Source organism: Nymphaea colorata, chromosome 12 (assembly GCF_008831285.2).
Source record: "Nymphaea colorata isolate Beijing-Zhang1983 chromosome 12, ASM883128v2, whole genome shotgun sequence".
Taxonomy (NCBI): domain Eukaryota; kingdom Viridiplantae; phylum Streptophyta; class Magnoliopsida; order Nymphaeales; family Nymphaeaceae; genus Nymphaea; species Nymphaea colorata.
Window position 1 is genome coordinate 15,043,134 of NC_045149.1, and position 11,261 is coordinate 15,054,394.

At 40.7% G+C, this 11,261-nt stretch overlaps 2 protein-coding genes across 7 annotated transcripts; both read left to right on the top strand.

The window, feature by feature from the left end:
• Positions 1-2,410, top strand: LOC116266440 (uncharacterized). The gene has a single exon (XM_031647665.2). The coding sequence runs from the start codon at positions 284-286 to the stop codon at positions 2,054-2,056; it is 1,773 nt and encodes a 590-aa protein (XP_031503525.1). The 5' UTR covers positions 1-283; the 3' UTR covers positions 2,057-2,410.
• Positions 2,411-5,767: 3,357 nt separating this feature from the next.
• Positions 5,768-10,851, top strand: LOC116265578 (phosphatidylglycerophosphate phosphatase PTPMT1-like). 6 transcript variants are annotated; one of them, XM_031646281.2, is made up of 9 exons: positions 5,773-5,886; positions 5,981-6,060; positions 6,669-6,779; positions 7,345-7,602; positions 8,496-8,618; positions 8,812-8,905; positions 9,520-9,602; positions 9,690-9,779; positions 10,042-10,851. In XM_031646281.2, the coding sequence occupies exons 4-9, from the start codon at positions 7,390-7,392 to the stop codon at positions 10,507-10,509; spliced, it is 1,071 nt and encodes a 356-aa protein (XP_031502141.1). In that variant the 5' UTR covers positions 5,773-5,886; positions 5,981-6,060; positions 6,669-6,779; positions 7,345-7,389; the 3' UTR covers positions 10,510-10,851. The 6 variants fall into 6 exon arrangements, with proteins under 6 accessions (XP_031502144.1, XP_031502143.1, XP_031502141.1 ...); XM_031646280.2 differs by having other exon boundaries at positions 5,775-6,060; positions 10,042-10,530; positions 10,614-10,851; XM_031646284.2 differs by lacking the exon at positions 5,981-6,060 and having other exon boundaries at positions 5,768-5,886; positions 7,342-7,602.
• The last annotated feature ends 410 nt before the right edge of the window (positions 10,852-11,261 follow it).

An 11,261-nucleotide genomic window follows, 5' to 3' on the forward strand; every position in this document is an offset into this window, starting at 1 on the left:
AACTTTTAATTACTATAGCCTTTGCTTGAGGGATGTAAAATGGCACCAAAGTTAAGGGCACCATGGGGAGAGCACGATTCATGGACAAGTAGTTGACAGAGGGTTGGAATTTTGAACTGTGTAATCCACCGCTAATGCGCCTTTTTCCTTTTACTTTTTCCATGTCTATTTTCCTTCCTTCCTTCATCATGAAGGCTTCCATCCCTTGAAGAGCTTCTATATCATTCTCTCACTTCAACTCCTTTCTCTTCCTCTCTGCAACTCCTTTTCCTCCTCCTGTTTCATGGCCTCTTACTTCAAGAGCAACCAACGGCTAGATTTACCTCCCCACAAGCCACACTCATCTGCTCAACGGTCACCCAGCGACGCCCAACAGAGGCAGAGTAAGTTCTATAGCTTCTTTCTAAAGGGTGCATTCATAGCCATAGCCATTGTTCTGCTGCCGTTATACCCCTCACAGGCACCGGAATTCACCAACCACACCATCTTCAACAGAGGCTGGGAATTCCTGCGCCTTGGCATCATAGGAGTCGCCCTCTCGTACGGCCTCCTCAGCCGCCGGCGGGCAGAAACAGAGAAGGAAATCCAAGCGCAGATTGATTCAACGCAGAGTTACGTATCGAAGATCCTTCAGGTCTCGCCGGTGTTTGATAACGAGAACGATGCTGCTACTTATAATGATTCTGGTAAGGGCCAAACGTGGAGTTCTTTGTATTCTCCTTCCGAGCCAATGGTCATGGTGGCTGCCGAAGAAGATGATTACTACCATCGTAGACTTTCCCTCCCTGTTAGGAGCTTGAGGTCTGGTCGGCCGGACGCGGAAGCCAGTGCCTCCGTTCATAAGGTTCCAGATGTTAAGGGGGGACGTCCTGCTACTGTGTCTGCGAATGCAAGAAGCGCTTACAGTATCAGAAACGGAAAAAGAGAAATTGGAGTCTCTAATCTGTCTAATTTGCACGGCAATGCTGAGGGAAACGTGGTTTTACCTTCACCAATTCCATGGGGATCGAGGTCAGGGAGGTTAGAGGCGAAGGAAGGTATAGGCCTTCGGCCACCCGGTGTTGTGCCACCCTCCGTTTCTGAATCTGAGTTGCCGGCTTCCCCGTCGCCAGTTCCATGGGGGTCGCGGCCGAGTTCTGCATCGACTCCCTCGCCGAGGAGTTCGCCTTCTCATTCCGTTTCCCCTACACGTAGGCCTGCTTCTGTTCAGAAGGCTGCAATCAACCCTACGCCCACGTTTGTTTCTGCTAATATTGATAGTGTTTCTAATGCGGCCAATGAACTCGTTACTCAGGACAAGAATTTGCGTAGAAACGTGAAGCATTCAGAATCATTTGACGAGTCTCTGGTTGGAAAGTCTGTAAGAAGAGTTAGAAAAAGCGAGAGCATGAATTCGAGAAGCGGAGTGGGCAATGGTCTTGCTGACGAGAGCCGAGAGAGAAGAAGCAGGAGAAGTTCTGAGCCATGTGCGGATGAGAACTCGGCAAGAAAGAACAGGGATGGCAACTATGTAATGGCAGACAAACCAGAAAGGCAGAACAGGGGAACTAAGAATGAACCAGAGGAAACTCTGTCAAGGAAAAGCAGGGAAACTGAATCTTCAGTGGCAGGGAAGACAGAGAAGAAAAACAGAGAGGCAGAGGTCATGATGGTAGAGAAAACCCAGAGGAAGTCCATTTACGAACCTCCACCACCACCACCACCCCTCCAAGAGTTTGTGAAGTATCAGCGAATCTGGAAGAAAGAAAAGATTGACGAATTGAAGGCGCAAACCGAAGAATCAACTGAAATTGACGAAGACGACGATGAAGAAGAGGAGGAGCATGAGCAGGAGCAGGAGCGGAAGAATGACGTCCACACACATACTGAGACTGAGGCTGCTGAACGGAAGCCTGTAGGAGAAATAGGAGAAACTGTGATTGATGCTAATGAAGTTGACAAGAAGGCTGATGAGTTCATAGCCAAGTTCAGAGAACAAATCAGACTTCAGAGGATAGAGTCCATCAAGAGAGCTAGTGCTCAGAAGAAAAAGGCCAAACCAGCTTCTGCTACATGACAGAGACTGATGAACTAAAATTTCATGCATTCTATAGTTACAGTCTTGAATTATTCAAGATTCGTTTATGTAGTAAAAAAACATATACAGTTTATATGATACTGTGATGATGTCTTGTACTGCTTCACTTTTTAGTTTTTCCCTCTCTTGTTTTGGTTTTTAGGTGCTCTTTTGAACTTTGATTGTGTGGCTTACCTTACCATCCTCCTATTTGAAAAACCAATTTTTGATGGGCTTTTTCTGTATGGTAGGTAAGTTCTCAACTTCCTCCTGTCATTAGGGTGGCATTGTTGTAGTGAATTCCTATTCACAACCAAGCATATCCACATGAAATGGAATGATGTTATGCGGCTATTATTTCTTTCGTTTGATTTCACCATCTGTAAATTGTGTACCCGGTGAAAATGATGGCAGAGTTTTATGAAATCGGCGATCTCAAAAATGTTACTGAGCCATTTAGATGTTTAAGATTTGTCAAATTTAGCGCATGCTTAACTATGAGCATAGAAGTAATGGAGTAGAACGGCAGAAAGCAGAAGGAAACAACATCTTTTGGATTATCAGGAATACACGTCTTTTGCAACATGGTCTAAGCTGGATGTATCTGCTGCCTGTAAGTTGGAGCGATTCAACGTTTTCACAGATCAGGTTATGACTTCCTCCATGGACTCATTTTGAAAAGCTCAGCGACTTTCAAAGGCCCAACAGTGGGTCATTTGCCGTGCTTTATTACCTTGGGACAGCGTTTGTGCAGGATTCCGTGCCTTGTGTTTCTGTGAACCGAAGCACAGTCACGACTAGCAGCGATATTTTTAAAACGTTACGCTAGAAAACGGAAACGAAAGAATGAAAAATTGTTGCCCAATATTTTGAAAAATATTGTTTAAACGAAAATATCATCATAGTTCCGTTGGATTCTCAAAAGCTTGTATTGTTAACAAACTTGAATCTTTTTCTCAGAATCTTTTGACATTTTTAACGACTATTTCGATCTTTTACCAAACTCACCTAGAAGAAGAGCATAGTACGCAAAAAGTTATGGGCATTATTCACCCAACCTAGTCATATAAATTAGTTAATACGTTATTCAAATAAACAGACTTTGGATCTAATTCTTTGGTGTAATGGTTTCCTTTTGCTAGGTCCTATTGAGAAAGCTTCATGCCTATAAGACCGTTGATTCATAGATTTAGTTGATACAAATGGATGGTAGCTGGAGACCTCAGCAGTCAGCACTATAAAACCATTATAAAATTAAAGAAACTTACACATTATGGCATTGTCAGATGTACTAAAATGTTTAAAATCTCGGAAGAAAGATTAGCTATATGGGTGTAGTATCTCCACGGGCAAAAAAAAAAAAAATCTACGAGTCGTTTCCTTTTTCTTTTTGTGAAAGTAGTTGTACGTATTATGCTTAGGAAAACCCTACCAACTTTCCGATAACATTGTCTAAGTATATTTATTGTGTGTGCGTGTGTATGCATGCGTGAGAGTACTGAAATATGGTCACACTATGAGCACCATTACAAGGCATTCCATCAGCATGGCTTGACAGTTGTTAAGTTGCAACCATCAATTTTGTGTGTGTATGTGCGTGTGCATTTTTTGTTGCTTATTTACTAAGCATTATCCTTTTGGTCGAAGTTACTGGGGTGTAAACGATTCCTCACTTAGGGCAATCTGAATATTCGAGTTGAACCAAGGCGAGACAGATCCTTACCAAATTAAACAAAAATATTAAACTCTAAACTTCGTTGAACTTGAAACTGTTAATTCTGATTCTCTTACTGGCTGAACCACTATTTTTGTACATCTAGAAGAGAACAATCTAAGCAATAAAGCTTGCCAAGCTCAATACATCTCCCTACCCACTAGGCCACGACAAGCACATGAAACTTAGATGGAGTTGCCCCGAGCCCATCCTTGGTGAAACGGATGTTTATTAGATGTCCATTCCCGAGGTTGGTCGTCCAAACCAAACATGAAGAATAAGGGGCTCACCTACCAAGAAGGGTTGGTTGGCTTTATGGACACATGAGGTTGTTCAGATGTTCTTTTTTGCGTGGTTGCTGAAAAAGGGAGAAATATGAAGCAATCTCTCTCTCTCTCTCTCTATCTCACATTGTCCAAGGTTACTTTGAGATTTGGATGGTCTTATGGTACATTCTTCAACAACTAGAGTATTGCACATGTTGCCATTTGCAATCCAGAAGAATAACATTCACAAGTGGTGATAAGAGGTATGATCATTGTGAGGTATTTGTCACTATAAGATGGGCTGCTTCTCAGAAGTACATGGCCTTGAACATGATGTTCTTATTGGATGCAAAGGAAGTTGATGATTTTGGTAAGAATAGACTAGTTAATCAGGACATATAATTTTTGTATACATACTCGAATTCAGTCACTATCTTTTAAAACCATATTCAAATCCAGCTATTCTAAGATGTCAATGTTTTACTGCAATCGGCCAACTCTTAATTTATTGGATCTTAGTCGAACGCCGAGCCCAAATTCAAATTCAGAATTTGATAGCAGTCGGATCTCAGATTCTTTTCCCGAATCTGACTTTCAAGATGGGATTAGTAATCGGACACATCCGATCTATTGAAATATCTGGAAACCAATTCCTTCTCCACTAGGAACAGAATCGCTTCACTTTTTTCACATGCTGGCTGCTGACAGATGCTCCTCCCCACTCTCAAAGGGAATGAGCTCTCAGGCGCCAACATTCTCTCGAATGGCATCATATATAGATAGAACCTCAGCAGACTCACTTTTGTGTTTTTAAAGGTAACGTCCCTACTTTGGCTTCAAGGGGTTTGGTGCAATTGGTCGGACCAGTGACCAGTAGATAGCTAGGTGCGATTGGTCATACCAGTGACTGATAGATGATTAGTTGCTAATTCGATTCTCATGAGCGCCAACTCCCTGCCCAATTATGTGGACAAGTTGCCGACGCAGACCTGCACCATCAAGTAACATGAAACATTTTCGACTTTTAAAATCATGTGCCCGAGTGTAAATTAAGTATCTAAATTGTAAACAATTAACATTGAGAAGCTATTGTTTTCCAAGTTTATTAATCTGGCGATAAGAAATCAATGATCTTCTTATCCAAAGGGGTACTTAGTTACAGATGTGAGACAGATCCATATCCATATCCATATCCAACTCATTGCTATCACGAACTAAGTTAGTAACTGGAGGAAGAGGGGGAGGTGGCTTGGCATGTCGTGGCCCTATCGTCGCAAATATCGGTCCCTTATTGACTTCAAACTAACTTGATAATAACGGCTTTGCTATTGTGTGCCTGCCTACGTGTGGCGATACTTTCCTTTGAGTGAAAAACAGCGTTGTTTCTTCAACTCACGGCGATATTTTGTCCCACCGAGAGAATTCGGACAAACAGATGCGGAGAGCGAGTGGCGCTTTCCTTGAACCTGATTCCGTCCATCACAAACAAGACGTAAGATTTTTTTCACTTTCAAAATTTTAATAGGAGTCGAAATAATAATTTTAAAATTTTTGTATTAGTTAAACTAAAATCTTTAAACTTTATATATAACTTTTTATTTTTTAAAATCTACCGTTTAGCACCTTGCTGCCGCCTGATTTCCCTTAATTTCCATTTCCCACCCTCCTCGGCCCTTTCTCGCAGAATTTTATCCACTCCACTCGACATCTTATTTATGGATATGTATCCCTCTCTCTCTCCTCGGTTCTCCGTGTCTCTTGCGGGCGACGGTATATGACATCCATAGCGAGAGAGAGAAAGAAGTATAAGAGTTTGTTGGAAGAGAAGGACCGGTAGTGGAGCAAGGAAGGTACTTTGAAGAGTTCTTCTCTCCCTTTCTCGTTTCTTTTCTTCTCTCTCTTTCTCATTTCTCTTCTTCTCTCTCTCTCTCGTTCCGTCACGAGATCGGTCCCCTGGAGGGTGACGAGTGCGATCATCCCGCATTGCTCTCCTGATGAGATGCTTCGTGACCGGATCTCCTCAGGTGCGCTCTCTTTGTTAATTTCGTCTTTCTTTTGTTGCTTTCTGTTGCGGAATCAGTAGTTTCCTTGGTGTCTTGTGTTCGATCGAGAACGTGGATGCCTTGTCGGCGTCTTCTCTGCATTCTGAGGCTTTTCCTGCGTCGGAAAAGTGTGTCTATAGCACGGTTCGTGCTTCGGAGCCGTGAATTGTCTAGTTTTCGTGCCATAACTATCTGTTATCGATTGAATTCCGGTAATTAACGCGTTAGTTATATGTTTCTTTGTTCTGATTATTGTAGCTTTTGTCTAGGCAAACCTAATTTATTGACAGTTTGCCCGGTTTTCGCCTCTCCCAGCTGTCTCCAATGCTGCTTGCGTGCTTTAAATTTTTACTTCAATCTCTCTTGAAAATTTCCATTCGGATGCGTAATCTATTAGTCGTTCGCTCCTTCCTTTCTGGTTTAAAGAGATGGTCTAGTTTCTTAATAACTAGGCACATTTTCTTTCTTTTGTTCCTGTCATTCGCAGCTTTTTATGTTCCACTATATCTGAATTATTGAATATAACTTGACATTCGCCGTGTTCTAATGCTTTGTTTCTCCCTTCTTTTTCCTTTCTTAAAAATTTTCAGGTTTTTGTGTTGTGGAATCAGTAGGCTGACCGTGAGATGGAATTTACCTAACTGTGGGATTAATGAGAATGAGTAACTGTCTTCGTTGTTGTACAAGCGTGTAATGTGAAGGTATACTTTGTCTTCTGATTCTTGTAAATATCATTTTCTATTTGAGTGCTTCATTACTCCGGAACCATAAAGAACAATTAAAGGAAATTATCTTTTGTCATGAACCGCAGTTGTGAGTAGATTTCAGGTTATTTCGGTATCGATGTCTATCTGCATTGACTTAGTGGCAGATGAAAGCGAAGATGTTTTCATAATTTTATGAATGTGACGAAAGAAGATTTAGGCTGTGACAATAGTGATGCTGAATCCATATTCGGCTATTTTCTATAGATGTAGTGTTCTTAGGATAATCAAGATTTCTTCATTGATTAAGAAATTTGCATTCTGACCATTTTTTTCTGAAAACAACTTAGCTGTTCGATCCAAAATAAAAGGTTATTTTTTTTAGGGATATATTGCCTTCCTGGACTATATGTGGAGAAGATGCCTCAACAATTTCTTTAAAAAAAAAAAAAAAATTATATCCAGTATCCCTTCTAGAATCATGAGCGTTTGTGGTAGATTTTATCTTTTTTCCTTTTTACACTGCATGTCTTTAACTTGGAAGTTGATGTAATGACAGCAGGCCATAATTTTCAAGTACAGAAAATTTCCTTGCTTAACCAAAGGCATGCACATCGAGGAATTGGTGGAGGAGAATCTGCCTCACCATTATAATGGCAAGCCAGTTTTGGATGTTTCAACTGATGTGATCAGCCCATCAAGCACCAAAAGGATATTAGTTGGAGCAGGTGCTCGTGTTCTGTTTTACCCAACGCTGTTGTATAACGTTTTCCGGAATAAGATTGAACCAGAGTTTCGGTGGTGGGATGAGGTTGATAAGGTTTGCTTCCAAGACAACCAAATTTTGTTTCCTTTTAATTTTTTTTTTCCTTTTCTCTTTTGGCAATTTCTGGGTCTTACGTCATTGTATTTTATGACATAAAAAATATGCCTGTTTCTTTGCTGCTGCTACAATTGCTTGCATTACCAGCCTGTAAACACGTTTTCCTTTTCCTGCATTATCATGGTCCAAAGTACAGTTTGATTAGCAGCATTTACTTACACATATAATTGTCTTAATCCCTGGGAAATAAAATAGAATGTCTTATTCACATCAACAGTATTATATATTAAACGTCTGAAATTGTGGACATCTCATTGTCAGAATCTAGTTTAACTACCTAGCTATTATGGTATTTCAGTGCACATTCCCTGCTTTTGATGTTAACTTTCTCATTTTTTATGCTTTAATATGCTCTTTACCTTTGCTGACTTGTACACTTCTCCATGAAAATTATTTCTTGTCTCAGGCTTCTGGACATCGTATTCACCAATCTTTAAGGGCATTTTCAAATTGGTGGCCATGGTTTTGATTGCTCATTGTTCATCTTAATTCTTTGTGCAATATTATCATTGAATACTATTTCCACTTTGTTCTTTCCATGTTCTCTTTCAGTTATGTGCCTTGTCTATGTTCCTAGATTTTCCTGAACCCTGTGAGTATGATAAACGAGTCATACCTGACAAACATATACATGTGAAAGACTTATCCATATTAGTATTCATGGTCGTGTATTTCATAATTATGTAATGGAAGAAAAGTATGCTTGAAGAGTTTAGTCAGAAGAGAGGAGATTTATTCTTATCAATTTTTTTTCCATACACAGCTAATCATTGAAGGCCAGGTCTTTATTACCTGATTTTTCAGCCTCCTGCTAATAATTTGAACTTCAGTTTGTTCTTTTAGGCGCTGTTCCATTTCCAAAGGACGTACCTCGCTTAAAGCAACTGGGCGTTCATGGAGTGGTCACACTTAATGAACCTTATGAAACCCTCGTCCCCACTTCCTTGTATCAAGTAAGTTGAAACTTTATTCGGTCTATCATCTATACAGTGAATTATTTAACAAATATTCATATTCATCTTCATAGACTACCTTCACTAGTTTAGGTTAGCAAACTGATTATTGGTTGTTTTGTGACGTATGTATTTCCTTTCTGGCGTCAGTTTTACAATCTCTTAATTAGTTTCTCTTTACTTCAACTTTCAGGATCATGGCATTGACCACCTATTGATCCCTACAAGAGATTACCTATTCGCTCCATCTCTTCTTGACATATGCCGAGCTGTAGACTTCATTCATAGTAAGTAGTTCTTCTGTTTGCACAACTTTTGATTCACTTTCTGGTTCTAAATAACTCAGGTAATCCAATAAATGCAAATCTATTCTCAAGATTGGATTAGATGGAACATTTTCTCTTCTATATTTTCCCAAATGTCAGCTTTTGAGACCATTTTATTTTTTGAACCTTTTCAATATAATATCCCAAGGCTTGCTCAAATTCTTCCATTACATTTATGCTAGAAACCAGCATCGGTAACATAGCTTGAAGATAAAGATTCATGTTTTTCGTGGTACTCAAGGCACCATGCAGTGGACAGTGTTCTTGAGAATGCTTTACCTTTTGGCTAGCTTTTCGATCATTCTTAGTCTGAAACTGAACTTTGTATTTTAGTTTACCAGGCTTGTCATGGTTAAAGTCGGTTACCTCTACATAAGCAGATTTGAAAAAATTAGACTGCTGCTAATACTGTAATTGTCCATATATTTTGATTGATATATGTGGTCTGATTTTCTACAGAAACCAGTTAATGTAGACTGGTCACTCGGGGTGGAACTTGGTTCTTCTCCATCCCATCGGCTTGTTACCTCTAGTGGCTGATTTTAACTAAATCTTTTGCTTTTCTGCCATGTAAGAGAATGCGTCATGTAGAAAAACAACTTATGTCCACTGTAAAGCTGGCCGGGGGCGGAGCACCACGATTGTTCTATGTTACCTGGTTTGTCATATAAGCTTTATTTTTCTTCACAAGAGTGAAATGCTTGACAAGGTTTCCTGAAATTTTCTGGGACTTGTCGACTTACAGGTGCAACATAAGGGCATGACTCCCAGAGAAGCATATGAATACGTGCGATCAAGCAGGCCTCGCGTTCTTTTAGCTGCTTGCCAGTGGGAGGTATGCATTTTTGCGGTCTTCAGTTGAGGTGTTCAGACGAGCAGGTGCATGGTCTAACCAATATGAGTCTAACTGCACAGTAGTCCCATGCTATGATACGAGCAAGCATTATTCAACTTATGACTGACTTATCCAGTCTGAAACGTTTGTAGCGTATTGATATTTGGTGGTACTATTTAATATCTGCTGGTTCTGAAATAAACATGAGCATGACATAACTTCTGCTTATATGATGCTGTCTGCACCCTTATGCTGATTGCAGGCTGTTCAGGAGTATTACAATATGATAGTAGTGGGGAAGCGAAATCATTGTAGCCATCCAAGGATTGCTGCTGCAAATTCACTTCAGATTGTACCGAAGATCCCAACAAGCCGTGCCGTGATGGTGGATGATGGGTCACTCGTCATGGTAACAGAGTCTGACCTCGATGGCTACGTTGATGGCAGAGGTGGTGCTTCAGGCATCATTGGGAACGACATGTGCACGGACGTGGGATTTGTGTGTAGGGTTCAGTTTGCTGGTCAGGCAGCGTTGGCAAGGCTCTCATGCATGTGGCTTCGAAGTCATTCAGGAGCTAAGCTAAGTTCAGGAAAGGTAAGGTTGTCGCCAACTACTTCGATCAAGGGTATGGAGGCTGGTTGCTCAGGTGGTGGGTCTGAGCAGCTTGGTGGGGTGGGTGTCAACATTTCCGTCTATTTTCCCTGCCAACAGCCGCTGTCTTCGAAGTGAAGGCACCAAATAAGGATTCTGGTATAAGTTATGTTAGCCTCTAGTCGAGCTCTTCAAAGTAGGTCCCTCTCTCACTCCCTCCGTTTTATCTTTTTCTTTCTCAGTCGAAGGATGGAGAGCCTGTTGTTTCTGTAAAATGGTATAGTTTTGAAATTCGATCTCTGTCGGGAAAACAATAAATGGACGGTTGGATTGAACGAAGTCTTGTCAATCCTTGCACCGTATGAGAACTTCTAGCACTCGGAAAAACGGGAGCGGCCAAATTCTGAACATGGGAAATAATGATGTGGTAAGCAAGGTGAAGGTTTCATGTCCTTTCTTGAATTCATAATCTTTTTGTCATGGGTGTGAGTTCCTAAGCGGCCACCATCAAGGTAGTTGACCAAAATTTGCCGTCTTACCAGTCCGGAAACTGTGACACAGATTGACACCGTCAGACGCCATTGAATATTAGTTTTGTTCATTAATAATCAAGATGTAAGAAGCTGTAAGCCGGATCTATCAACCCTTGGTGCATGCTTTATTCACCACTTTGCTTTCAAGAAAGCGACACAATTGGTGTCTTCATGTTGAGCGACAATCTTATTATGTACGTGACTCAGCTTCGATTAGTACGTTTTTGAATGTCTAGTTCTCTTGAAAAATATTTTTTATCGAAACAACGTCCTCTAATCAAAAACACGAATTTTAAATACCATCAGTTAAAGCTCGGTGAAGAAACAATTGAAAGCTCTGAAAAACTAACTACTTCA

What these genes read in the sequence shown, in the direction of transcription:
- LOC116266440 (XM_031647665.2), top strand. Translation starts at nt 284, where the DNA reads ATGGCCTCTTACTTCAAGAGCAACCAACGGCTAGATTTACCTCCCCAC.
- LOC116265578 (XM_031646284.2), top strand. Translation starts at nt 7,390, where the DNA reads ATGCACATCGAGGAATTGGTGGAGGAGAATCTGCCTCACCATTATAAT. An exon ending in GGTGGGATGAGGTTGATAAG is followed by an intron (nt 7,603 to 8,495) that starts GTTTGCTTCCAA and finishes TTTGAACTTCAG; the next exon opens with TTTGTTCTTTTAGGCGCTGT. An exon ending in TAGCTGCTTGCCAGTGGGAG is followed by an intron (nt 9,780 to 10,041) that starts GTATGCATTTTT and finishes TGCTGATTGCAG; the next exon opens with GCTGTTCAGGAGTATTACAA.